Raw genomic sequence first — 27,655 nt, 5'->3', positions numbered from 1 at the left:
GTGGCCACTGACTTTCTCCATTCTTTTTCGTATATTTATGCCACAGTTTGTTATAGGCTATAGCGATCAATCCATGCTTCATGAACATGTCCTTATTAGGGGTGCCTTCCGGTGGAGCCGGATGGTTCATCTCTAATAAGCGGTCCGGGCTAAACAGGCTACCGATCAGTGGGGAGAAGACAGACATGACGGCTCGCAACGAGGGACAAAAAGTCAGCACTGCCTATCTTATCACTGTGTGCAAAGACTAGACAGAATATTTCTATTCTACGTTGTTTGCAAGCAGTGAATACCTCATGAACCAATATAAAAAATAAAAAAACAATTCAGTCGGGAGAATAAGCAGGCTCGCAAAGGTCTGCGTTACCTACCCTTTCACTATCTGTAAAAAGGGGGGGGAGAGGGGCTCTTTCCTGTTTGCAGACAGAGAATCTCCAGAAAACAGTCTGTGAACAATAGTTCAGTTTCAAGTAATTAATCAGTGGGGGAGAAAGATAGACACGAAAGTTGCATTACCTATCCTCCACTGTTTGCAAAGGGAGAGCCTGTTGTTTCTCCGTTTGCAGACAGAGGATCTCCAAATAAATTAACAAAGAGTAATACTAGTATTTTCTGGACAATTCAAATAACCATTTCGCAATTCGTCGTGTTTACACGACCTTACCCGGACCGCATGGACAGTTTCTTGTCTTCCGAATCCAGCGCCCGATCGTCCTCTTTTCCTCGTATTCCTCGTGGCACTCCTGATGGTTCCCAGTCAGGACCGTAGATCACTCGAGAGAGGTCTGTTCGGAACCAGTGAAGTTCGGATGATCGGCTGTCAGACGAGGGTCTATCGGACAGGCGCGCTCCCGATCGTTGCAGTCGTTCACTCTGTCGTCAGGACCTCTCCCACTGGATCCACGAGTCACTGATGGGCCCCACGTTTGGGACGCCAATTGTTAAAGGTCAGGCTACCAACCAGATTAAAAGATCCTTAAGTATTGCCCGGCGGTGTCGCCTCCTAAACCCACAAGATATTAATCAATGAAGAGGCAGGCGCTGGAGACTGGAAGGCAGGAAACAAGGGTTTTTATTCTCTCCGGAGGAGAACACATCAGATCGGACAGCAAGTATCGTCACGAGGTGCTCTAACTGCATCTCTGAGGCCTGGCCTCTTATACATAGGTTTATTGCTTTATTACATACAACACATTCTTGGTAATGCTTTGATGTACGGAAAGGATATCCTCCGAATCTCCCCTTCAGGCCCGTTCCCACACACAGTTACAGTTGAAGTCCCCACCCCGGTCACAACAGGTGATGATTATCGCGCAGCGGGACATTCCGCCAATTCACGGAATGTGGGGGGTTTGATCGGATCTCATAGGGTGGGGGCTTTGATCAACTCGAGGGTCCTTTAATGAGGGAAGCTTCCTACTGTACGGGGGGGGCAATAAACAGTATCCGCAGAGCTTAGGTGGTGGCCTGGGAACGAGGAAGACAAACGGGCACACAGGAAAATGGGGTTTGCATCAAAGGGCCTGGGACCATGAAAGGAATGAAGGGAAGTGTCGCGCTGGGAACAGGATGGGGTTCCGAGGCAGAGCCGCGCTGAAGAGGGGTTTATGACCCAAGACATGTGTGAGTGGAGGGGGGTGTTGTCAGCGCGCGGGGGGTTGCCTGCGAGGTCGGGAGAGAGAGAGAGAGACGCTGGCTATCGGCGAGGGGCAGGGAGGCCATGGTGTACAAAATGGCTGCCGCTCACGTGCACGAATGGGCCCAAGGAGAGCAAGATGGTGCCGATAATGTTGACATTCTCAGTCTAACTTTTAACAGCAAGGGTTATCAAATCTTACCAGATGAGCCTTACCTCCTATGCTGATGACACCCAGCTGGTGCTTGCCATTAACAACGATGGAGAACAGGTGGCGGCACGTTTCCAAGCAGGCATGTCAGCAATCAAAGACTGGATGAAGACCAACTGCCTCAGGTTGAACTCCGAGAAGACGGAGGTAGTCATCTTCGGGAAGATCTCCCCTCTATGGTCGGCAGAGTGGTGGCCCTTATCCTTGGGAGCCGTACCAGTACCGGCAGCAAGGGTCAGAAATTTGGGAATAGTCTTTGACGAGAAGCTCAACTTTGTGGCACACGCTAACCAAACCGCGGCAAACGCCCGTCATAAACTCAGGCTTATTCGAAAAATCATCCCATTTCTTTCAGAAAGCGCTGGCAAAACAGTGGTGAGCACTCTTGTGCTCTCCTCTTTAGACTATTGTAATGGCCTATTTGCCAATGCACAAAACCGGGTAATCTCCAAGCTCCAAATGATTCAAAATGCGGCAGCAAGAGTACTATCCAGGTCCCCTAAATTCAAATCAATCAGCCACACTATTAGAAACTACCACTGGCTAACAATCAGAAACCGAATTAAATTTAAATCGCTCTGTTTGACCTTCAAGGCCTTCCATAACCAAGGGCCAAAGTTCCTTCGAGAACAGCTTGCTACCTACTGTCCATCTAGACAACTGAGATCTATGTCACAGCATCTACTTGCAGTACCCCGTACCAGGACGGCTACTTGGGGAGACAAGCATTTCACGGTGACGGCAGCCAGACTCTGGAACTCGCTTCCGTTAACAATTAGATCAAGTCAATCCATTCTCCAGTTCAGGAAACTGCTGAAGACGTGGTTGTTTAACCAGTAATGAGTCCTTTTGGCAACGTACGGCCACCCTCAGAGATCCTAACTGTTATCTTAGCGCCAAGGCGCCCACGGGCATACGTATGCGCTCTACAAATTGTAATAATAAATAAATAAATAACCAAGTAGCATTTTCATAAGTAGTATACATGTTCATACAGGCATCTGGATCTAAAGATCCCTCTCCTTGATTTCCTTGAGCATCGAACCCTTGATGTTGTTCTATATACTTTAAGACTGCTTCATAATCCTTTTCAGTATATCTTTGTGGATCAGCTACATAATGCAGATACATAAGAGATAGCAACTGAAACTAGGCCTCACAGCTCTCTAGGTGCGACAACAGCAAAGAAATGAATAAATCATGGTGATGCATCACAGGTGGCAAAAGGCCACATACCCAACAGTTTGTCTTGTTTGTAGTGCTATGAGCTTCATGCAACATTTCAATGAATACATTTTTAGCATATGTTTCTCGGTGTCTCTCCTTGTGGGGAGGCAAAGTAAAAAAGAGATGCTCTGGTGGGGCTGCTGTGGTACCTAATACTTTGTTAATAGAATATTGAAATTCCAAATACATAAACATACTCATCAGTATTATCATAATTACTGCAATGGTTACTACAAAGGCTATCTTCACTCTCAGAAAACATGGGTACAGCTTCAAGAAAAGGTCGTTCATCTTCAAGAGCAAATCGGGCAAAGGGGTACATCCTAACTAAAGGTTCAAACTAAACTTGGGAAAAAATAACAAAAGGTGCAAGCCTACCGCCAGAGGGTTTCTTCTTCCTGTGTCCATTTAGAGCCTCACAGGTAGACTCCTATCGTTCATCAAAAAAAAAAAAAACTTCACTTTGATAATTCACCGTTGCAATTTAGGCCCTTAGCATAACAGAGTCATTCTTTCTGAACAGAGCAGTGTGACAGTTCCAAGCTCTCAATGAGTTCAGTCCAGTGTCTCGCTCAGTACCCTAGTGATGAGCTATTTCTAACCTTACAAATCAAAATCTTTCCCTATATCCTTAGATCCGAAACTGGGGTACCACATGGTTTTCGGGGCCTTAAATTGTATCGAAGATGGCCAGGTTGCTCCTGGTCCTGAAACAACACTACAGCAGGGACATTCGGCAAGGTTTTTCGAAGCCTCTGAGAAATCAGCCTTATCACGAGATTCAGAAACTGGGGCTGATTTATCTCCTTGCTGTGTCAACAATCCTTCCTCTTGCCCGACTTCAAGGGCATCCGAGAAAGGCACAAAACTCAATCTCCGCTCCCCCTCTTGTGTCAGAACTGCTTCTCAGTTCTGCTGATCAAAAGGGAGTGGAAGAGGCAATTTTTTTACATGTGATACATGGATCCAATGCTTCTTTCCATCCACCTTCACTGCTGTTCATGTTGCCAACAAAATCTGATGGGGGCGGCTCCACCTGGGTTCCAGACTCGATGTCCGTTGATAGTTTCGAACGAGGACCCACTGTCCTGGCTCCAAGCGATGTCCGGGACCCTCCGGCAGCGGCTGCAATACTGCTGACACCTGTTGATGAATGGAACGCAAATCTTTAGTTAAGGTGTACAGATAATCTGTCATCATAGGATAATCAAGATCTCGGAAAGACCTAGGTCTCGGGACACCCCACACATTAGCTGGTCGACCAAAAACGATCTCATAGGGTGACAGCCCAGCCCGAGAGTGAGGGGTTACTCTTAATGACATTAATGCTAAGGGAAGCACATCAGGCCAGCTCAAGCCCGTGCTCTCTTGAATCTTTGCCATTTTTAATTTCAATATGCCATTATATTTTTCAACCAGTTCTGCAGACTGTGGATGTTGTGCTGCATGAAACTTCTGTTTTATCTGTAACCCATTGCAAACATGTTTGACAAGTTCTGCATTAAAGTGTACCCCGTTGTCTGTCCATATAATTTGAGGCAAACCAAATCGAGGCAGGAACTCCTTAATTAGGGCTTTTGCAGTGGCCAGAGCAGTATTATCTTTAGTGGGGTATGCTGCAACCCATTTACTAAAAGCACAGACCACCACCAACACATATTTAAGATTATTTACCCTTTCGAGTTGAATATAATCCATTTGTATTACTTCAAACGGTAGGGAAGGAGGTGCAAAATGTCCACTTAGAACGTTCTCCCTCCCTCCAGGATTATGCTGTAAACAGACCATGCAGTATTTAACTACACGGGAAGCAGTTTTTGGAATTTCTGAGTTATTCCACACAGGGTCTAATAATGCAAAAATACCTTTTGCACCAATGTGAGCGGGGCCATGGGCCATCACAACTACTGCATACACCAAGGCATTGGGCAAAAGCCATCGCTGCTTTTCAGTCAAATCAGTCCAACAATTATTTTTGTCCAGCCGCCCTATTTCCTGTTCCCATTTCAGTAGTTCATCAGGAGTGGCTTCTTTCTGCAATTCTCTAACTCTTTCAATGGTATTATCAAATACTGAGGTCTCTGCTACCCATCTGGCTGATGCGCTGGGGAACATAGCAGACATTTTAGTTTGTGCTGTATATTTAGCTACTTGGTCAGCAAAAGCATTTCCCTCTCCGGTAGTATCAATTATTTTCTTGTGGCCACCTTCTCTGGTCAAGTTAATGCATTCAACAGTCTCTCAATCAAAGGGCCATGTTGTATTCTTTGACCATGGGAGGTAAGGAATCCCTGTTCCCTCCACAGCCGCCCAAAATTATGGGCCACGCCAAAGGCGTACTGGCTGTCTGTAAAAATATTTACTCTTAGACCTTCGCTTAGTTCACATGCTCTTAATAATGCTATTAGTTCAGCTGCTTGCGCTAAGTGCTGGGAAACCCGAGCAGTCTCCACTACTGTTTTAAGGGTTGTTATAGCATAAGCAGCTGTTGTTGTGCCATCTGGTAACTTAAAACAGGAGCCATCCACATACAACTCCCCTTGAGGTTCAGATAGAGGGGTGTCAGTGAGGTCTACATGTCCCTTCGTTTCTTCTTCTGTCCGAAATATACAATCATGGACATCGTCCTTTTGATCACTCGAAGGGAGAGGTAGTAACGTGGCTGGATTCAGATTGGCACATCGTTTAATTGTAATGTAGGGTGCAAATAAAGTTAATTCATAACCAGTCAATCTTGCACTCGTAAGGGGCTGAGTTTTTATTCGATTCAGCAATATGTCCACAGCGTGCGGTACCATCACTGTGAGGTCAGTATTCAAAACAATCCCTTCCGACTGTCGAATGGCCACTGCCACAGCAGCAGTGGCCCTTAAACAGCTAGGCAGGGCTCTGGCAACATTATCCAATATTGCCGAAAAATATGCACAAGGTCTCTGTTTTCCGCCAAAACCTTGTGTTAGTAGTGACAATGAACAACCGTCCACCTCATGCACATAGAGGACAAAAGGCTTTCGGTAGCCCGGAGTACCTAGACAGGTGCAGAGCAAAGTGCAGATTTCAGAGAATCAAAAGCATTCTGACATTCATCCGTCCAGGGCAAGGGTTCATGCACATCTTTGGTAGTCAAATGCAACAAGGGATTAGCCAGAATGGAAACATTAGGAATCCATTGGCGACAGTAAGAGGTTATGCCAAGAAAAGCACGAACATCACGTTGAGTACGGGGCACAGATATGTTAGTAATAACAGATATTCGTTCAGGAGTTAATCTTCTCCCCGCTTTCGACAGTAAATGACCAAGGTAGGTCACTTCCTGTCGACAATACTGAAATTTGGATAAGGATACTTTATTACCATTAACTGCCAAATGGGTCAGTAATTTAACAGTGGCCTCCTCACAACCTTACGCTGTATCCGATGCCACTAGGATATCATCCACATATTGGATGAGAACATTACCAGGTAGGACTAATTCATCTAATACTGCTTTAAGAGCCTGGCTATAAATACTAGGACTCTCAGTATAGCCGTGAGGTGCACGACAAAATCTAAAACTGCGGCCAGATAATGAGAATCCAAAGATATTCCGGCTGTCAGGGTGGATTGGAATGCTAAAGAAAGCATTTATCAAATCTATTACTGAGAAGTGCAGTGGGGGGAATCATAGTAAGGATTGCAGTGATATCCGGAACCACAGGGTATTGAGGAATCACTATTTTATTAACCTCTCTGAGGTCAATTACAAAATGTTAGGTATCTTTATAATCAGGGTCACCATCTAGTGGGGCCTTCTTCAATCAAATCAAATCAAATTACTTTATTGTTGAATTAATAAAAATCCTTAAAATAAGAAAGGCAGAATGAGCCTAAAATCACAAAACTTATTTACATTTAAAATGTCAAAAGCAAAAAGAAAAAAGTATACAAATTAAGCTTATCCTTATTTCCCCCCAGTAGCAACAATAATGACTTATAATAAACTGGACAGCGGAATAGGTGAGTAGGTCACTGCCCAGACATTGGATGATCACAGACAGGCCTGTAGCTGCGTTCTAGCCTCACTCATATATTTTGAGGCCCCGACAAGTATAAATTGGGGAAGAACCTCCCAACCAGATTATGACTGCTTGTAGACATGTTCTTATTTTCAATCTATTCATAATGTCCCGTAAATACCGTCTTCTAAATACCATAAGGACTGGGCACACACAAAACAAATGTGATAAGGATTCATTTTGATAATCGCAAAGCCTGCATTTTTGGCATTCTTCTTGAGGTTTCCAGGAAGTTCTTAAATCCTTAGTTTCATGAAGATCCATACGGAAGTCTGTAAAAAACATTTTTTAAGTGTTTACTAAAATGGGTTGCCAAATATGCCTGGGGTTTCTGGACTGAGTAAGAAGAAATTACAGCCCAGGCATGACGTCGATGAGTCAATGTTTCTTTATCTTCTATTAGTGACTTCCTTATAGTCATAGAATTGGCAATTCTACAGAAATTGGCTTGGTCGATTTTTCTATTCCAGGCTTCTAGCAGATCAAGCTCAGTGAGGCAGGTTCGCAAGTAATTGGCCCAAGGGTTACTTGAGACCTGAATGGTATCGTAATTAATTTCTAACCAGCAGAGATTATTTAAAGAATCTGCGTCAGCAGCACGTAGTTTGTGGCAGAATTTGGCGAATCTTGACATGGACCGAAAGAGTTGATTTTGTAGACCAAATTCTAGACGCACCTGGGCAACGGAAGAGCATTTGGGAAGATTGAATACATCCTTATAAATTTTGTTTTGTAGTTTATTTAATAAACTGGCCTCCCCTCCGAGCCATGTGACCAAACCGTACGATAAAGTTGGATGGATCTGCGCGGCCATTACTTTTAGGAGGTAGGTGTGATTTGGCCCCCCCAGTTTTAGAAGTTGCCTGTAACTGTAGATTAATGACTGAGACTTAGCTTTTAGCTGCAGGGTGTGCTCTTTTTTTGGAGTTGTCTTTGCCAAGTATCATCGAAAAAATTGCTGTTCTTCTATTGCCTGGTTATTGGATGTTATTGGATGTCCAGCTAAATTTAAAACTCTTGCGCTCCATCAATCGAACCACTTTTGTTTTTCCCTATTAAACTCTAGATGTTCAAGGTCTAAATAGGATTGTAAAGCGTTTATCAGCCTTTGCAGCCCAATTGGGGTTCTACTTAGGAGGACAATGTTATCTGCGAACTGCATTATTGGCATTGGAATGTTTCCAAGATTTGGAGCGTGACTTTCAATTTGTCCAAGATATTTTCCTAGATCAGCAAGGTATAAGTTAAATAAACATGGGGCCAGGACACAGCCCTGTTTTAATCCATCCTCAGTTGGTATTTTGGGCGTGAGACTTAAACCTTAGCCTAGTTTGACCCTTGCCCACGCATCAGAATACAGGAGCATTACTGCGTTGAGTAGATTTTTTGGCAGTCCCACTCCTTAAGTTTTTCCCAGAGTATCCCCCTACTGACTCGATCGAAAGCAGCTCTAATGTCGATAAAGCAGCCGTACAGCCGATGATTCTTTATTCTTGCTTTTTCCATCAGGAGGGCTAAGACAGAAAGGTTTGTTATGGTCCCTGTCCTTTTTCTAAAGCCTGTTTGGTAGCTGACGATTAGATTGTTATTGTCCACCCAGTCCTGATTCTCCACCAGTATACATGAGGCATAAAGCTTGGCTTCCACATCGATTAAAAAAATCAGCCGATAGTTCTGTGGATGTCTCCTGTCCCCCTTTTTGAAAATCGGATGGATGATATTTCCTTTCCACGATGGGGCAGCTGCTTAAGAGTAAAGATTTGGTTGAACAGGGCAGAAAGATGGTGTGCCCAAAATTCATTGTTATATTTGAATACCGCGTTGGGGAGACCATTGGGGCCCGGTGCGCCTTCGGGTTTCAGACTTTTTCGAAGGAGAATAAAGCCAGCTGTTTCATCGACTGGTTAATCCCTCCTGTGTCGCTAAGGGTTGTTAACATGTCAGATATGCGTTTCAATTGACTCGCTTTCGTTGGTGTAGTTATATATTGGTGTTTTTCCAGAGGGGACGATTCCCTTTTTAAATAAAGATTCTTTATGTGGGCTTCGCATTCCTGACTGCTGATGCCGCGGTCCTGGGACATTGATTCAGCGTTGTTTAATGTATTAATTATACCCCAAAAGTCCCTCGTATTTCGCTTTTTGCTGGCTAGTAACAATTTTACCCACGTCGCTTCCATGTAATTTTCCTGGGCTTTCCACACCTTTTTACGATAGTTTCTTCTCATACTCCCAACAAGAAGGTAGTAAGTTTTGAGGCCCTGGTTGTTATTCCTTACCACCTTCCGTTGCTCCCGGATGATTTTCCTTTTTTCTAGTATTAATTCGGTAGTAAACCAGGGTTCCTTCCGGACTTTTAGGCCATGGTGCGGAGCAGGGGGTGCTGAATGTTTGAGAGACACAGACACTAGCAATTTTTTCCAAATCAAAACATGGTCATCGTTTTGCACGTGTTCATCTTTTGAGAAAAAGTGTCTAGCTGTTTCAAAGATGGCTTTCGTTCCACTCCCTCTCCATCGCAATCTTCGTAGGTTGTACTTCTCTGGCTGGTGAGGGAGAGCAGTAAGCTGTGCCAGCTCAGACACACCTATATTAATCCGTAGAATTTGTGGAAAATGGTCATTTTCGATTCATCTTGCTATCTCGTAGCCCTCCACTGAATCTAGCAGGGTGTTACTAATTAATGTGAAGTCGATGGTTGATGATACGTTGCCACTCGTATACGTTGGAACGGTTGATGATGTGCCTGTCCTTGTGGGTTTTAATATCGTTAATCCAAGCGTTGTAAATTTTCTTGAGGTAAATGATCTATTCGCTACCCGGGTCTTTGGCCTTGGGTTGTGGGAGCATGATTCGCTCGTCAAGTTGAAGTTAAAGTCGCCTGACAGTATCAACATACTTTGAGAATTTGATTTCTGAAGCGGTTCTATAAGGTTAATAAGAGTGGTCATTTTCCCTTTTTGTTTTGCACGGTCAGGGTGTATATAGACGTTGATTATTAACAGTTGGTGCTGAGGATTTGCAGTGATCTTTGTTACTTGGACCCAGCTTAGTCCCACGTCCTGGTTTTCCAATTCCCAATTATATTTCTGAGAGACATATGTCGAAAGCCCTCCGCAGGGGTGCCCAAAGGTCGACGTTCTCTCGGCTAGTTTGTGGTGTTCTGTGAAGTTGGGGATGGAAGCTTGTACCAGGTTCCATGTCTCTTGTAACAAAAGAATATCATTTTTTTTAAAGAACTGTTGTGTCTCATGGTCCTGTTCCATACTACTAAATCCGTGGATGTTCCAACTGCAAATGTTTATTATAACCGGTTTAAAGCTATCAGTGGTTACATCTTTAAACCGTATGCGTGAAGTTGGTCGCTTGTTTGTTTTAGGAATTCTTTTGGTTAAGGGTAAGCGCAATCCATGACCAGTCCTGACTAGGCGGCCCTCCTATGCGGGGTTGTGGGAAGAGCGTTTTTGTTTTTCCGGCCTCGTTAATTGATGTGGCCGATAAGGCACCTTGGAGGCACGAAAAACGCTTTCAACTGGGTTGGTCCTCCCTACTTGTATTCAGTGTGCGTTTTGAGAGCGGAGAAGGATATCTCGGCCGCATATGTTGCGTGAGGGTAATTCCCCAGTGTTCAAATGGACCTCTATTTGCAAAGATTTTAGCTCCTATCTCCTTGGAGGCCCAGGTGGTAACTGAGATTTCAGCGTCTGTTGAGTCCTTATTTGGGCAAAACTCAACTGAAACTAGGTCCTGGGTGGATATACACGTTAGCTCTGGAATAAGCCCAGTTAGTTTTAATAAGTTTCCTCTGTTAAGGAAGTCATGCATGCCCTTTGTCTTGTATTCGGGAGTAAATGTCAAAATTGGCTCTAGTTCGGCTGGTGAAACTGTTAACTGTTCTCCAAGGCCAGGAGCGGTGAGGTTGCTTTTGCTAGCAGAACTATGTTTTCTTTTTGGAATCACCGTTCTTGTGTTGCCCTTTCCCCTAGAACCCATTGCGGGCGAATGAGTGGTGCATATCATCTGAGTTTTTTTCGATTGAAGAGGGGAGTTGGTCAGGGCGGTGCAATTACGGTTTTGCCCAGTTTTTGTAATTTTAATCGGAGTGGTGTCCCTTATTGAATCATAGCTTCCTTTTTTGTGATGGATTATACTCGTCGGGACCATTGGTTTTTGTTTAAGGCACTGCCTGTCGTTCCCTGTTTTGATCATCTTTATGGGGGTCAGGTCATATCCTTGCTGGTCATTGGTAAGATCGCAATTTCGTTGTATCCTATTCGTGGTTGGGGTTCCATAAGAGCTTGTTCGTTGTAGCTCTGATGTGCAGCTCTTCTTGGGTGGGCTACTCTCAACTGTAATTGTATCTCCTAATGAGGGGGGTTGCTTGCCTCTGGTGTTAGTACGGGGGAATTTCTCCCTTGAAGTAGTTACTGATATGTGCGTAAGAGACACATTTGGGATTGTGCAAGCAGTCAGTGCATGTTGGCACTCTGTCGAACGTACAGGTAAGGCACGAACTGAGTCGCAGTGCTTTTTTCACTTATTAAAGTTTTCGGACGAGGCGCTTTCCAGAAAATTATCTTGCTCTTCCGACTTTTTATTGACGGATTTTGACGTGTTGTTTAATGATCCTTTATCTTTACACGAGTCGTTCGTAGGTTTTGCAAAGAAATTATCAATTGTGATTGGTTGGTTACTTTTTGGTTTGATCCTAGCTTTTCTTGCTCGTTTCCTTTGCTTTTTCGTAAGTTTATTTCGAAGCTGCGGACCGAGATTTTCCATTTCCCTTGAGGATTGAACATTCATATTTGCGTATGTTTTTTGCGAAACCTTTGGTTTGTGTAGCAGGGCTAAAACCCCGTCGCCAACTATACTATTTGATAATGAAGAGTGAGTGGTTTGGACATTTGGGTTGCCCTTGTTATAGTTGTTGCCTGGTAGAGCTTGGTTTATCTTCAGCTTGTTTCCTATTTTGACGGCTCCAAGTATGTCTTTTAAAATTTCGGGGAGCGATGCTAATTTCTTGATGATGCTCCCACAACTGCAACTTGGGGGTTGGGTAATTGTACCTTTGTCAATTGGGACTTGATTTGCAAGTGGAGTATCCAAAATTACTTTATTTGTCAGAAGGGTGATGATAGTGTCTGATTTAGAGCTGATTTGAGCAATGTGCTCGGCGATGACATTTATTAAGTCAATTTGAACCTCCATTTTATCTGATTGGAAATTGAGAGCCTTTATGGCCTGGTCCAAGGTGCCAATCAAAGCGTTCCCCCAGGGTTCAAGGGGTGGTTGGCTGCTACGCCTCCCTTTTGGGTCGTCCCGTTGTGTGGTCATACTTGTTGAGGAGATTGATATGGGGGACTGCATGGGGCTTTTTGGTTGAATACCATTACAAGAGGAGCTGTCATCAATTATAATTCTATGATTGGCGCTTAGATTGTTTATGTTGTGGGACCGACGCGCATCCCATTCCCCGCGCAGATGAACTGATCGATCGCCTGGGAGCCGCCAGGTACCTCAGCACCTTCGACCTCACGGCCGGATACTGGCAAATCGGCCTCACGCCAGGGGCACAAAAACGATCCGCTTTCTCGACCCCCGATGGCCACTACCATTTCAAAGTGATGCCCTTCGGCATGAAAAACGCCCCGGCCACCTTTCAGAGACTTGTGAATAGGGTGCTGGCGGGACTGGAAGAGTTCAGTGCCGCCTACCTGGACGACATTGCAGTGTACAGCCTTCAGTGGGATGAGCACCTGTCCCACCTCTGGAAGGTCCTGACGGCCCTCCAACGGGCCGGACTATCAATAAAAGCCAGCAAGTGCCAGATCGGTCAAGGGTCCGTGACCTATCTGGGACACCAAGTGGGGAGCGGCCAAGTGGCTCTCCTATAACCCAAGATCGACGCCATCCAGGCCTGGGAGCCCCCCGTCACCCAGACCGCCGTCCGAGCCTTCCTGGGGCTCACTGGACACTATCGGCGGTTCATAAAGGGCTATGGGAGCATTGTGGGGCCCTCACAGAACTAACCTCCAAGAGACTACCCCCGAAGGTACACTAGACCCCCGAGTGCCAAGTAGCCTTTGAGACACTAAAGACTGCCATGTGCACCGACCCGGTGCTCCAGGCCCCCGACTACAGCCGAGAGTTCATCGTCCAAACTGACGCCTCGGAACACGGCATTGGGGCGGTCCTCTCCCAAGCGAACTCGGAGGGAATCGACCTTCCCGTTGCCTTCATCAGCCGGCGGCTGCTGGCCAGAGAACAACGATGGAGCACCATCGAGAGGGAAGTCTTCGCCGTCGTGTGGGCCCTCAAGAAACTCCGGCCCTACCTCTTTGGCACCCACTTCCGGGTACAGACCGACCATCGGCCCCTGCGGTGGTTGATGCAGATGCGGGGCGAGAACCCGAAATTGCTACGTTGGTCCATCTCTCTCCAGGGGATGAACTTCACCGTGGAGCATCGCCCTGGCAACGACCACGCCAACGCTGACGGCCTCTCCAGATTCTTCCGCCTCGGCGAGGAGAATCCCCAAGAAGATGGGTGACTCTCCACTGCCTTCAGCTGGAGGGGACGTGTGTTGGACCCGGCCTCGTGGCGTGGTCCTACCCCTCCCGCCTGGCGGGCCCCGGGCGACATCGGCCCTCCATCCAGCCCGGGTCGACCCTGGGCACCCCTCTGCATGACCTACAAACCACCAGATCCGCCACCCGGTGGCCCCCAACCCCTGACACGGCACCCTCGGGCCGCCCCAGCATTACCGGTCCGGTGCCCACCACGGACCCACATTCCAGGCCCAACGCCATCTTGGGCCATCACGTCACAGACACGTGGTCCCGGCCCAGCCGCGGCCACAGCCCCCGCGAGCCCGCCATAGAGGCACCAAGAACCTCCGGGTGGTAGAGTGGCCACTCCACCAGAGACAAGAGGAGAGGAGTTTCGATGGCTCCCCAACCGTCCCCGGACGCTTGGTATCGATCGCCCCCCAGCCTCCCTGGGCGCTGGCTCCACCCCCCTGCTGGGTGTCTGGACACCATCATCCCGGCCCCTCCGACCTCCAGGAGAGAGGGCCGGACATCAAAGGACTCCAGACCTATATCTGGGCCAGCCCCGGAGGAGGACGGCAGTTGTATACTGGACTGGAAGCCCTGCTGACGCTGTCACGGCCGACACCAGACGAACTCATCTCCGGTAACCTGAACCCTCTGAGAGCCTGCTGGCGCTGCCGCGGCCTACCTTGTTGAACCATCTGAGAGCCTGCTGGCGCTGCCGCGGCCTACCTTGCTGAACCATCTGAGAGCCTGCTGGCGCCGCCGCGGCCTACCTTGCTGAACCATCTGAGAGCCTGCTGGCGCTGCCGCGGCCTACCTTGCTGAACCATCGGAGAGCCTGCTGGCGCTGCCGCGGCCAACCTTCCTGAACCATCTGAGAGCCTGCTGGCGCTGCCGCGGCTCGAACCCCTCGGAACCCCCCAGCTCAAGGATTGAGAGCTGTGCGTAGGGTATCCCTTCCTCCGCCTAGAGCTAGACTGTCCCGCTACCTACCCCCCTTTTCCGAGACTTTACGGATCCTTCGATCCCTCTGTAAATACTGCCAAGAACCAGCAACCTTTACTACCTATAAAAGCTTAAGAACCTGATCTCTTGCGTGGTGTCCGTTTGTAGTGTTGTGATTACTCGGCTGTACGATCCTCGGAGAGGGCCCTCATTCAGGAGGCCCCTCCGTAACGCTCGGCTACTTCTCAAAGGAGAGGTGGACCTAGGGGTGGTCAGTCAGACCTCTTCTGCCTCCCCCGGGGTCGCCTTTCTAACAGGGGGTATTTTTAACAATCCTACATCTGTATCCCCTCTAGCCCACAGGGTCTGGGGAATTTCAGAAAACTCAGGAGGGAGAGGTTTATTTTTGCCAAACATTGAGATGTACGTTCAGCAGGAGGCTGCATGGTTAAATAAACACCGTCAGGAGAACAATAAATATGAGCATGCAATTTCTTCAATATATCCAATCCTAACAAATTCTCGCCACAACTGGAAGAAATAAATTCTTCCCCGCCACCTTGGAATATAGTGCCATATTGTAGTCCCCGCCTGGTAGCAGATATTTATCCATCTCAAAAGCCGGGTTAGAAACTGGAGCATACGTTGCATGACTGATTGCACTCAGCTGAGAAGCCCAATAATAACGCCTGATATCCAGAAGTGCTATACCTCCATCGTACCAGGGGAGTGTGAGTTTAGCAAGGGCGATACGCGAACGACCATCCCAGATTAATCGTCTCTGCAGGCTCTCCACCTCACGAAAATAGCGCGCCGGAATAGTATCAAACGTATTCTGGAGCGCGTATAAAAACCGCGGCAAGGACATCATTTTGAAAAGAGCTGCGCGCCAGAGTGGAGATAGTTGCAACCTGCGCCAGCGCACGACATCTAGCTTTAACCTCTGAAGAGGAAGGAGCAGATTACACTCATAGTGAGCCGCGGGATCTAGAGATATAAAAATCCCCAAATACTTGAATCCCGTCGGAGAGACCTGAATAGGGCACCTGCGAGGCAAAGGAGGGAGACCACCCGAAAGCACATACACACAGGATTTAGTCCAATTGATCACAAGGCCCGAGTTCTTTCCAAACGAAGTAAGTACGTCAAACAAAACATTCAGTGGTTTTCGAGGGGACGTGAGATACAACAAGATATCATCTGCGTAAAGCGATACGCGATCCTCGAAATCTGGGGACCATTGGATACCCTTAATCGAGGGCTCCTACCGCAACCAGGCCGCCAGCGGCTCCAGGGCGAGGGTGAAAAGTAGTGGTGACAACGGACTGCCCTGCCGCGTGCCCCTCCCAAGGACAAAAGACTCACATACTCGGCCATTCACGACCACCTGCGCCAGTGGCTCCTCATACAAAAGTTTCACCTAGCCGATGAACCCAGGACCAAAACCAAATTTCGCAAGAGCGGCCCAGAGATAAGGCCACTCTTGTGTATCGAAGGCCATCGTGGCATCTAAGGAAGCAAAAATGGCCGGCTCACGAAGAGACGCCGCCCTCGCGAGAACACCATGCAAGTGCCGCAGGTTGAGTGCCGTATTACGGTGTGGGATAAAACCGGACTGATCCGGGTGGATCAAGTCACTAATCACCTTTGTCAGACGGTTGGCTAATAATTTGGCAAGAATTTTCGGTTCGGCATTTACAAGCGAGATGGGCCTATAAGAAGCACAGCGATCCCGCGGCTTCCCCTCCTTATGAATCACCACGATGGTGGCAAGACGCTGGTCACGAGGAAGGGAGCCGATGTCTCGTGACTCTAAAAACATATCACGAAGGTATGGAGCCATTTTGTCAGGACGTAATTTGTATAATTCAATGGGCAGACCATTGGGACCCATGGCCTTGCCAGAACGCATGGAACGAATAGCGGTAGCCACCTCATCCGCGGAAAGTGCCGCGTCCATTAGGTCTCTGTCAACCTCAGACAGGCAGGGCAACGCAATGTCGCGGAGCAACAGATGAGAGTCTTCCTCCGGCCTATCAGAGACCGGAGAATACACAGTTCGGAAATGTTCCACGAAACACTCAACAATGTCAGCCGGATCCGTCACACACACTCCATCAAGTTTCCCAATCACTGGAACCACACGACTCGCCCTCTCTTTCTTGTCCAGCCACGCGATCAATTTACCTGCCTTATCTCCAACATCATACAGTCTGCCCTGTTGCTCTCTATTCATGACTTTCGAGGCATCAGTCACCAGGGCTCTGTAATCTAGTTGTTTAAGGCTAAGGGAATGAAGCTTAGCACGGGTCACGCCAAGCTCCAAGTCGCTTTCCAGCTCGGCTATTTCAGTCTCCAAACGGGCCACTTCTTCATATTTACTTTTCTTGCCACCAGCGATTAGAGATAAAGCCTGCCCACTGATCACAGTCTTAAAAGCCTCCCACAATGATACAGCAGAGGACACAGACCCCACATTTTCAACGAAGTAGTGATCGAGGGACTTTATCAACTCGGCGCGGGTCTTCGGGTTGCGAAGATACCAGGGGTTTATCGGGGCGAGTGATATTACTCATAGTAGTATCCATGCTGAGCCACAGTGGGGAGTGATCGGATATGCCCCGGCCAGGTGTCTTATCTCCCTGACAGAGGAGGCTTGCGCCACTGGCATCAGAACATAGTCGAGTCTAGAGAGACTGCCATGGGCTCCAGAGTGGAAGGTGTATTGTACCTGCTCTGGATGCATCAAACTCCAACAATCCACCAGACGCAGGGTCTCCAAAAACCCACTCAAGCAGGATTGAGACTTGGTAAGATCTCTGGGGGGGTAGCGATCCACGTTACCGGAGACAACCGAGTTAAAGTCTCTGCCCATCACCAGGATACCCTCTGGGAGCCCCAGTACCACAAGCCCAAGATCCGCAAAAGCCGAGGTCTGTAGACCCGGCGGGATATATACAGTAATCAGTGAGACAGTCCTCCCCTCCCATCTGCCGGTGAGAGCAGCATAGCACCCCCTATCATCAAGAATTACATCATCTATTTCCAAGGGGAGAGAGGACCTGACGAGGATGCCCACGCCCCTAGAACCAGAAGTAAATCCAGAGTGAACAGCGAGACGATATCCTCGCCGATTCATGGCATGGCACGTGTTCCCAATCAGATGTGTTTCCTGCAATAGTGCAATATCGGGGGAGAAGCGCCGCAGTAACTGTAACACCACTCCCCATTTTATCCTATCTCCCAATCCATTGACATTCCAACACGTTAGTTTCAACCCACTACCCCCCATCCCGGAAAGAAATGCAGAATCCACCCCATAACGAACACAGTAACCAGGTCAGAAAGGAAAACAATACGTTGCCTTGAGAAAAAATAACAAACACCCAAACTCCCCCCTCCACCCCCCAACTTGAAACCGTTACGATACCCCCCACCCTGCACCCTTGCGTTAGACTCAAAAGCCACCCCAACTTGCAGTGTGCCTGTTCCCCTAACATTAGACTAGTCTACAAAAAGAACCCCTGAGGAGGAAAGAGTCCCACTCCCCCCGCCACCCTCGGGTATACATCAATAAGACACAGTGGTATAGGAAGCATCAAACCCAGCTGTATGATATGTCAATCGTTCGGAAGTCGGGAATCATAATGTCACTCTTGTTCCGACACGCCACCCTCGGCTCCACCCGGATACCCAGTTCGGTCATTCTGCCTGGGTAGAGTATCCAGCCAGTCACTAACTCTCTCGGGACAATCAAAGAAGAATGTCTGGTCCTCGTATTCAACACAAAGCCTAGTTGGAAATAGCATCGCATATTTCAGGCCCATGTCTCTCAGCCTTCGCTTCACCCCCTGAAACCCCATCCTTTGCCTCTGAACGAGCTGGGTGAAGTCCGGGTAGAAACTCACCGTCGTGTTCTCGAACTTTACGGGGCCACCCACTCTCGAAGCCTGCAGGATAATGTCTCTGTCCCTAAAATTTTAAATTCTGGTGATGATAGGCCTCGGAGGGGCACCCGGATTCGGTTTCCCGCCCGGCACTCGATGGGAACGCTCCACAGCGAAAAATTTACTCAGTCCTGTAGGGGCGAGGTGATTTAAGACGAGGTCTTCCACAAGGAGATCCGTTGCCAGATTGTCGGAAGTTTCAGGGACACCAATGATACGTATGTTGTTGAGTCGGGCCCTGTTTTTCAAAATCCTCCAGTCGATGGGCCATGAGGTCATTAGAGGATCGCAGATTTCCGATTTCCGTCTGCAGGTCGGACACATCGGTCGTGAGGCTAGAGGTCTTCAGATCCAGTGACTTGACCCTTTCATTGGTCTTCGACAAGTCAGCTCTAATCAAAGTAACATCAACGGCTACAGTGTCAATTTTGAGAGCGAGAGCCTCATATTGCTGGCCAATGGAAGCCTTCATATTGGCAATGGCGCCCATGACATCCTGCAGAGTAAATTCGGTCGAACCGGCCGGGTCGTCCTTGGGATCGTCCAGAGTCCGACTGGTGCCACCGGGGGACCCCTTGGAATGGGTATAGCGATCCATGACGTTAGTTTGGATCGGTCCCCCCCGTAGAGGCGTTTTGGTTTCCCGCTTCTCGTTGTCAGCCCTGGCTGCCATTTTGAAAAGTGTGCCCCGAAGGGGCCCGTGAGACCTGGTGAAAATGGCCGCTCACAACCAAATCACCGAAGACCACAAAAGTGGGTTCCAGAGGCACACGCAGCAGCGTAGCCCAACACCCAAGCACCCACGACCGCTGGCACACAAGGGATAGGCAGCGTTAGGCTAGACCTCGGGGGGACCAAAGCAATCCTGCGATCTGATAAGGCCAAAGACCCAAGAACGAAACCGAAAGTCAGCTCAGGGCAGCAGGGGTAGCCCCTCAGGCCGTTGTTGTTCAACTACTCCCTGGCGTCCTGGTGTGCCAAGCCCCCGGTGTCACCGTGGGGCGGGCCTCAGAAGCTCATTTCGACGAGGCGGCGGTTCCCGAAGTCCAAATTAAATTTTAAAAACAGTGAAGGTGTCAGCTGAGGTTCATCTCCAAGAACCCGTCGTCAAAATCAGGATATCTTTCAGGATATGTGCGGAGGGCGGCGAGGGTCTCGGGAGCCCTGTGCTCACGCGGCCATCTCGGATGCGCGCGAAGCTCCTCAGTAGATGCCCTTTTGAATCAGACTAAGACACAACACTTAACTAGTGCTTGCCTGACAGGATATGAATTGACACTGTTAGCACCTAATATTACCTTGAAGAGGTGCGCGACACTGAACCCAGCCACTTTGTTGCCATATCCTGAAACTCAGTCTCAGTCATAGGAGCTTCACGATTGTATATTCCTTACTGAGGAACAGATTAAGGGTCGCGTTGATCTGCAAGATACGCCCGTTTCAGATGTAGATGGGGAACTGTGGGTTGATGGGTCCTGTTTTAAATTACCAGATGGCACGACTTCAGTTGCATGTGCAGTTACGACACTTGAGACAGTAGTGGAAACAGCTCGCAGACCACAAGTCGGCTCAAGCAGCTTAACTAATAGCTTCGACACGAGCGTGTGAACTTTGCACTGACTTGTGTGTAAACATCTACACGGATAGCCGCTATGCTTTTGGAGTGGTTCATGATTTTGGCCTACACTGGAAGGAAAGAGGTTTTCTTACATCCCACGGGATGCAGATAATGCACGGAGAATTAGTGCATAATCTCTTGACTGCACTTACTTTCCCTAAGAGAGTTGCTATTATGAAGTGTAGCGCGCACAAGAAAATCATTGACAAAATAGGACCAACTGTTGGGTGTGTGGTATGATACCTGCACACCAAAAGAAAGGAGGAACACCTTTTATTCCTCTACCGTTTTCCCATATTGGTTCATTTCAATCAATCAATCAAGCAATCAATCAGTCATTTGTTAAGCGCACTACATACCCGTGAGGGCCTCAAGGCGCGAGGGGGGAGGTGGGACCACTACTGATCAAACAGCCATGTCTTTAGTATCCTCCTGAAGGACAGCAGGTCTTGGGTCTGTCGTAGGCTCAGTCGGAGGCTGTTCCATGTCTTGGCGGCGAGGTGGTAGAAGGTTCTCCTGCCGGTAGTTGTTCTTCGGATGCGTGGGACAGTGGCGAGTGAGAGGTCCGCGGAGCGTAGCTGACGGTTTGGAGTGTAGAAGGAGAGCCGTCTTTTGAGGTAGACTGGGCCGGTCTTGTGGAGTGCCTTATGTGCGTGGATGAGGAGCTTGAAGGATATCCTCTTATTGACGGGGAGCCAGTGTAGGTTTCTCAGGTGGGGGCTGATGTGGCCGTGTCATGGTACATCGAGGATCAGTCGCGCCTAGGTGTTTAGGATGTGTTGTAGTCGATTGATGAGCTTGGTTGGGGCTCCCGCATAGAGGTCGTTTCCGTAGTCGAGTCTGCTGCTGACGAGGGCCTGGGTCACTGTCTTTCTTGTATCTGTTGGGATCCATCTGTAGATCTTGCAGAGCATGCAGAGGGTGTTGAAGCAGGAGGAGGAGACGGCATTGACTTGCTTGGTCATTGAGAGCATTGAGTCGAGGATGATTACCAGGTTGCGTGCGTGGTCGGTGGTGGTCGGGGCTGCCCCCAGTGTCGTTGGCCACCAGGAGTCGTCGCAGGCAGACGAGTTGGAGCGTAGGATGAGGACCTCCGTCTTGTCTGAGTTCAGCTTCAGACGGCTGATCTTCATTCAGTCGGCAATGGCCTTCATTCCTTCATGGAGGTTGGCTTTGGCGGTGATGGGGTCCTTGGTGAGGGGAAGGGTCAGTTGAGTGTCATCGGCGTAGGAGATTATGTTAAGGTTGTGCTGTCGGGCGACGTGCGTGAGTGGGGCCAAGTAAATGTTGAACAGTGTCGGGCTGAGGGAGGATCCTTGAGGTACACCACAGAGGATCTCGGAGGCTTCGGAATGGTACGGGGGAGGCAGACGCTCTGGGTTCTGCCGGAGAGGAAGGAGGTGGTCCATTCCATAGCCTTGTCTCGGATCCCTGCGGCATGGAGGCGTGCATGTAGTGTGTGGTGGCAGACGGTGTTGAAGGCGGCAGAGAGGTCTAGGAGGATGAGTGCTGCAGTCTCCCCGTTGTCTAGCAGGGTCCTGAGAGCATTGAGTCGAGGATGATTCCCAGGTTGCATGCGTGGTCGGTGGGGGTCGGGGCTGCCCCCAGTGTCGTTGGCCACCAGGAGTCATCCCAGGCTGACAGGTTGGAGCCGAGGATGAAGACCTCTGTCTTGTCTAAGTTCAGCTTCAGACAGCTGATCTTCATCCAGTCGGCAACTGCCTTCAATCCTTCATGGAGGTTGGCTTTGGCGGTGATGGGGTCCTTGGTGAGGGAGAGGATCAGTTGAGTGTCGTCGGAGATTATGTTGAGGTTGTGCTGTCGGGCAATGTGTGTGAGCGGGGCCATGTAAATGTTGAACAGTGTCGGGCTGAGGGAGGATCCTTGAGGTACGCCGCAGATGATCTCGGAGGCTTCGGAATGGAACGGGGGGAGGCGGACGTTCTGGGTTCTGCCGGTTAGGAAGAAGGGGGTCCATTCCAGAGCCTTGTCTCAGATCCCTGTGGCATGGAGGCATGCCTGTAGTGTACGGTGGCAGACAGTGTCGAAGGCGGTAGAGACGTCTAGGAGGATGAGTGCTGCAGTCTCCCCGTTGTCTAGCAGGGTCCTGATGTCGTGGGTGGCGGCGATGAGGGCGGTCTCGGTGCTGTGGTTGCTGTGGAACCCTGACTGGGAAGGGTCCAGGATTCTGTTCTCTTCGAGCTATCGGGTTAGCTGTCTGTTAACTATTTTCATCGATGACCTTGGCCGGAAAGGGGAGCAGAGAGATGAGTCGGAAGTTCTTGAGGTCTCTTAGGTCTGCCTTGGGTTTTTTGAGTAGGGTCTTGATCTCGGCGTGTTTCCAGCTCTCTAGGAAGGTCACGGTCTCAAGGGAGAGATTGATGACGTTTTGTAGGTGGGGTGCGATGGAGCTGCTTGCTTTGTTGAAGACGTGGTGCAGGAATGGGTCTGACGGAGAGCCGGAGTGGGTTGTGCTCATGGTCTTGATGGAGTCATCGACGCTCACGTGGGTCCAGGCTAGCAAGGGGATGTGGTCGATTGTGTGTGGAGGGTCTGTTGTGTTGCTGTCTGTTGGGGCTGATTGGGTGTTGAAGCTGTCGTGGATGTCTGCTATCTTGCTGTGGAAGAAGGTGGCGAGGGAGTCGCACAGGGCTTGCGGTGGCAGGATGTCGTTAGTGTTGGAGCTGGGGTTCGAGAGTTCCTTCACGATGTTGAAGAGCTCCTTGCTGTTGTGTGCGTTGTTGCCAAGGCGGTCTTTGAAGGAGGTCTTCTTGGCAGCCCTGATGAGGTGGTGGTGGTTGCAGACGACGTCCTTGTGTGCTGCATGGCTGTCCGGAGTTTGTTCACATTGCCATTTCTTCTCTAGTTTCCGGCAAGCTTGCTTGGAATCCAGGGGCCCGATTCACAGAACTAACTTAGGACAAAATCCTAAACTTACTACTTTTGGTATTCACAGAAGTTAGGATTTTGTCTTAAGTTTGTCTTAAAACAGACTTAAGACAGACTTAAGTTAGGATTTTGTCTTAAGTCTGTCTTAAGTCCGTCTTAAGACATACTTAAGACAAAATCGTAACTTCTGTGAATACCAAAAGTAGTAAGTTTAGGATTTTGTCTTAAGTTAGTTCTGTGGATCGGGCCCCCGGAGTTCTGGGGTGAACCAGCTGGCCCTCTTGCTGGTGTCTCTGTGGGGGGGGTTTCTTCAGTGGGGCGAGGGTGTTGGCATAGTCCTCGATCCAGTGTCTGAGGTTGTGGACAGCAACGTCGGTGTTGGAGGGTTCGGTGGGTGGGCTGAGAGCAAGGTCTGCATGTAGTTGGTATTCGGTGATTTTGCTCCAGCAGCGGAGGGATCTGTTGGGTACAGTGGTGTGTGGCGGGTTTCTGGAAGGTGAAGTGGATGCAGCGGTGGTCGGTCCAGAGGAGTTCGGTGGTGTGGCTGACGGAGACGTGCGGGCTTGAGGAGAAGACAGGGTCGAGCGTGTGGCCGGCGGAGTGGGTGGGCGTTGTGATGAGTTGTCTCAGTCCAAGGTTGGCGAGGTTATCGATCAGGGTTGTGGAGTTGTTGTTGTTGTTGTTCTCAAGGTAAAGGTTCAGGGCTCTGAGGAGGATGTAGTCGGTGGAGGTCAGGGGGTGCGTGCTGATGAAGTCGGCGATGGAGTCGCTGAACTGGGGGTGGGATCCGGAGGGTCGGTAGACGAGGGTGCCTCTGAGGGGGGAGTTGAGGTCTGTGTGGATCTGGAAATGCATGTGTTCGGGTATGCTGAGTGCGTCGTCGGTGCTAGTCGAGACGCTGATGCTGTTCTTGTAGACAATTGCGATTCCTCCGCCGACTCCGTTGGTGCTGTCTCTGCGGGTAATCTTGTAGCCGTCTGGGATGGCTATGGTGATGTCAGGTGCGGAGGAGTTGTTCAACCAGGTCTCTGTCAGGAAGGCGACGTCTGGGGAGGTTGTATTGAGCAGGTCCCAGAGCTCAACGGCGTGTTTGCGTGAGGAGCGGGTGTTCACTTCAGTAGTATGCATCAGAGGTGGTTGAGGTCTTTCTTGGCGGGTGGTTTGTCGGCTCTGTGGCTGGTGTAGCTGCAGTTCCGGCAGGTGAAGGGACCGTGTGTGCGTATCGGGGCGGCCTTGAAGCAGTTGTGGGTCCATCCGGGGTTGAGAGCGTACAGAGTGCTGGCGTTGTAGTGGTGGCGGGTGGGGGGGCCAGGGGTTCTGGCACTGGGTGCGGTCTTGGTGCGGGTGGGCGCAGACAGGCTTGCCGTGCGCCAGCGGCGCGACCACGCAGCGTCCAGAATGAGTGGGGAGGTGGGAGTGAGGAGCAGCTGGGAGGCGGGGGCAGCGAATGGGCAGTCAGGGGGGCTGAGCCGCAGGGGATGCAGTTGCCGGGGCAGTGAGGGGCGACGAAGGAAACAGAAGGCAAAAGGGCACAACAATTGAGGGGGAAATGAGTGGCACAGAGGGCAAAAAAGTCACAAAAAGGGCAAAAAGGTCACAGAATACAGGGGGAAACGAGTGGCACAGAAGGCAAAAAGGTCACAGGAAGGACAAAAAGGTCACAGAAAATGGGGGAAACGAGTGGCACAGAGGGGTAAAGATCACAAGAAAGGGCAGAAATGTTACAAAAAATGGTGGGAAACGAGTGGCCTAGAAGGCAGAAAGGTCACAGAAATGCAGGGGCAGCTAAGCAACAGAAGGCAAAAACGGGAAGAGAGACACAGGGGCAGTGAGGGGAGCAGAAGGGAAACCGGGCAGAGAGACACGGGGAAGCGAGGGAGAGAACGGGCACAGGCGGTGCTGTGCGTAGGGGGAGCGACATACCTGGAAGGGTCAAGGGTCGCTCTCTTCACCGTGCAGCGGCCGGCCTATATGGGGAGGTGGGAGGGAGGAGCAGCTGGGAGGCGGGAGATGAGGGAAGCGAATGGGCAGTCAGGGGGACGGGGATGCAGCGGCGAGTGGTGACAAAGAAAACAAAAGGCAAAAGGGCACAACAGGCACACTCGGGTCAAGCTTAGTATGCACTTGTGTTTGCTTCCGGAAAGCCTTCAGTAGGTGGAATTAACTTTCGTCTGAATAAAGTATGCTATCAAGATAAAGATGGTTATCCTCAAGCTAAAGGGACTAAATGGGAATGGGAAGAGTACCAACCTGATAACATTTCAACACCATATGTCTTCACGAATATGAGAAACATTAAAAACACTGGACCTTTTGTAATTTCAGGGACAAGAGCTAAAGCAGATTTATGTATTAGTAGTGCTGGAAGAATTCCAGTAGGACGGAGTGAATGTATTTTGACATTGACTATTGAAGGTGCTAATAACAGCAGTTTTACGTCTTCACATAATACAAATTTTGTGTGCGGTAATAAAGGATACTATCAATTACCTGTTGGGTGGTCTGGGGTATGTTACGTATCATTTTTGTTACCACCTGTGTTCTTGGCCCCTCCATCATATCACCAGGATTTAAAGTTGTATAACGACATTTCCAAGAACAGATACAAACGAACAATAAGTACAGATGAGGTTGAGCAGACTGATACCACTTTGCAACAATATGTCGATTTCAATTTGGGTTTGTTCTTCTTTGTGGGTTCTGCATTGAATAGCAGAAAGATCAGGCGATTGACTCGTGTTGTGGAAGCTGTCACCAATCAAACAGCTATGGCACTTGGGAACATTACAGAGGAGCTGCAAGTTGCGAGGATTGTAGCACTCCAGAATCGCATGGTATTAGATGTGATTCTGGCTGATCGAGGTGGTGCATGCCGCATCATTGGCAGCAGCTGTTGTGTCTTTATTCCGGATCACTCGCCTTCAGTATATGATGCAATGTCTAAACTGCATAATATTGCTGCAGAAATTCACCCAGAGACTGGTACTCCTCTCTCTGCGGTGCTGGGGTCTCTGGTGGGACAATGACTTCTCTGAGGCCACACAGTGTGTCATTAACTCTCTCTCCTCTCTCTGCAGCGCTGGGGTCTCTGGTGGGACAGTGACTTGTCTGAGGTCACACAGTGTGCCATTAACTCTCTCTCCACTCTCTTCAGTGCTGGGGTCCCGGGGTGGGACAGTGACTTGTCTGAGGTCACACAGTGTGTCATTAACTCTCTCTTCTCTCTCTGCAGTGCTGGGGTCTCTGGGTGGGACAGTGACTTGTCTGAGGTCACACAGTGTGTCATTAACTCTCTCCTCTCTGCATAGCTGTGATCTCTGGGTAGGACGGTGACTTGTCTGAGGTCACACAGTGTGTCATTAACTCTCTCCTCTTTCTGCAACACTGGGGTCTCTGGGTGGGACAGTGATTTGTCTGAGGTCACACAGTGTGTCATTAACTCTCTCTCCTCTCTCTGCAGTGCTGGGGTCTCTGGTGGGACAGGGACTTGTCTGAGGTCACACAGTGTGTCATTAACGCTCTCTCCTCTCTCTGCAGCGCTGGTGACTCTGGATCCAGACACGGCTCATCAAGGCCTGATCCTGTCTGAGGACGGGAGACGTGTGACATGGACAGACAGACCGCAGCCCCTGCCGGATAGTCCCAAGAGAATCACTGACTGGCCCTGTGTGCTGGGGCGGGAGGGGTTCACCTCGGGGAGATATTACTGGGAGGTGCAGGATGAGGGGGGGTGGGGTTATGTGGGGGTTACAGGAGGGAGTCTGGGAAGGGAGTCCATGGAGTGCCATAAGGGCGTGGCCCAGGATGTGATGCGGATACATGGTGATCAGTACTGGGCTCTCTCCTTCACTCCCCCCCTCGTGTCCCCCCGTCCGTGCCTGAGGCTGGGGCTCTACCTGGACTATGAGGGGGGGCGGCTGTCCTTCTACAACGCAGACTCCTGGGAGCACCTCTGCACCAGCAATGGCCCCTTTACCGGGGGGGTGCACCCCTTATTCTGGGTCTGGGGAGAAGCAGACCTCCGCCTGGTGTAACAGGCCCCCCCGGCCCCCACCAGGTCAATAGCAGGGCAGAGAGGGCAAGAAAAGAGCCCAACAGCCCCTTTCATACCCTGCTCTGATTTCCTGCATCTATTAACCCCATCTCCCCCAGGGGCCTCCACACCTCCTTTTATCCACTTAAAGACCTCCTTTCATCCACTGATAAACTCCACCTGGGGGGGGGAGCGAGAGATGTCATCGAGGGTGGGGGAGCGGGAGACGTCTCTGAGGGAGGGGGAGCAGGAGATGTCTCTGAGGGAACGGAAAGCGGGAGATGTCTCTGAGGGAGGGGGAGCGGGAGATGTCCCTGAGGGAGGGGGGAGCGGGAGATGTCCCTGAGGGAGGGGGAGAGGGAGATGTCTCTGAGGGAGGGGGGAGCGGGAGATGTCTCTGAGGGAAGGGAAAGCGGGAGATTTATTTTATTTTAGGTTTTTATAGAGCGCGTAGTCACCCAACGGGTATCCCAGCGCTGAACCTCGTGGTCCTGAAGGATGGAAGTGCGGGAGAGAGGGTGAATTAAGGGAAAAGGAGGGT

At 49.7% G+C, this 27,655-nt stretch overlaps 1 protein-coding gene across 1 annotated transcript in view; it reads left to right on the top strand.

Annotated features, from left to right (window-relative positions):
• Window positions 1-27,115, top strand: part of LOC144769996 (butyrophilin subfamily 1 member A1-like) — a 156,804-nt gene extending 129,689 nt beyond the window's left edge. The window contains exon 5 of the mRNA XM_078654192.1: window positions 26,619-27,115. Within this exon, the coding sequence (XP_078510318.1) occupies window positions 26,619-27,115 (497 nt within the window). The remainder of the gene's footprint in view (window positions 1-26,618) is intronic.
• Window positions 27,116-27,655: the final 540 nt, after the last annotated feature.

The sequence above is a fragment of the Lissotriton helveticus genome, chromosome 7 (genome assembly GCF_964261635.1).
Source record: "Lissotriton helveticus chromosome 7, aLisHel1.1, whole genome shotgun sequence".
Classification (NCBI taxonomy): domain Eukaryota; kingdom Metazoa; phylum Chordata; class Amphibia; order Caudata; family Salamandridae; genus Lissotriton; species Lissotriton helveticus.
Note: the sequence above shows the minus strand (reverse complement) of the source record. Positions and strands in the feature narration are given on the sequence as shown.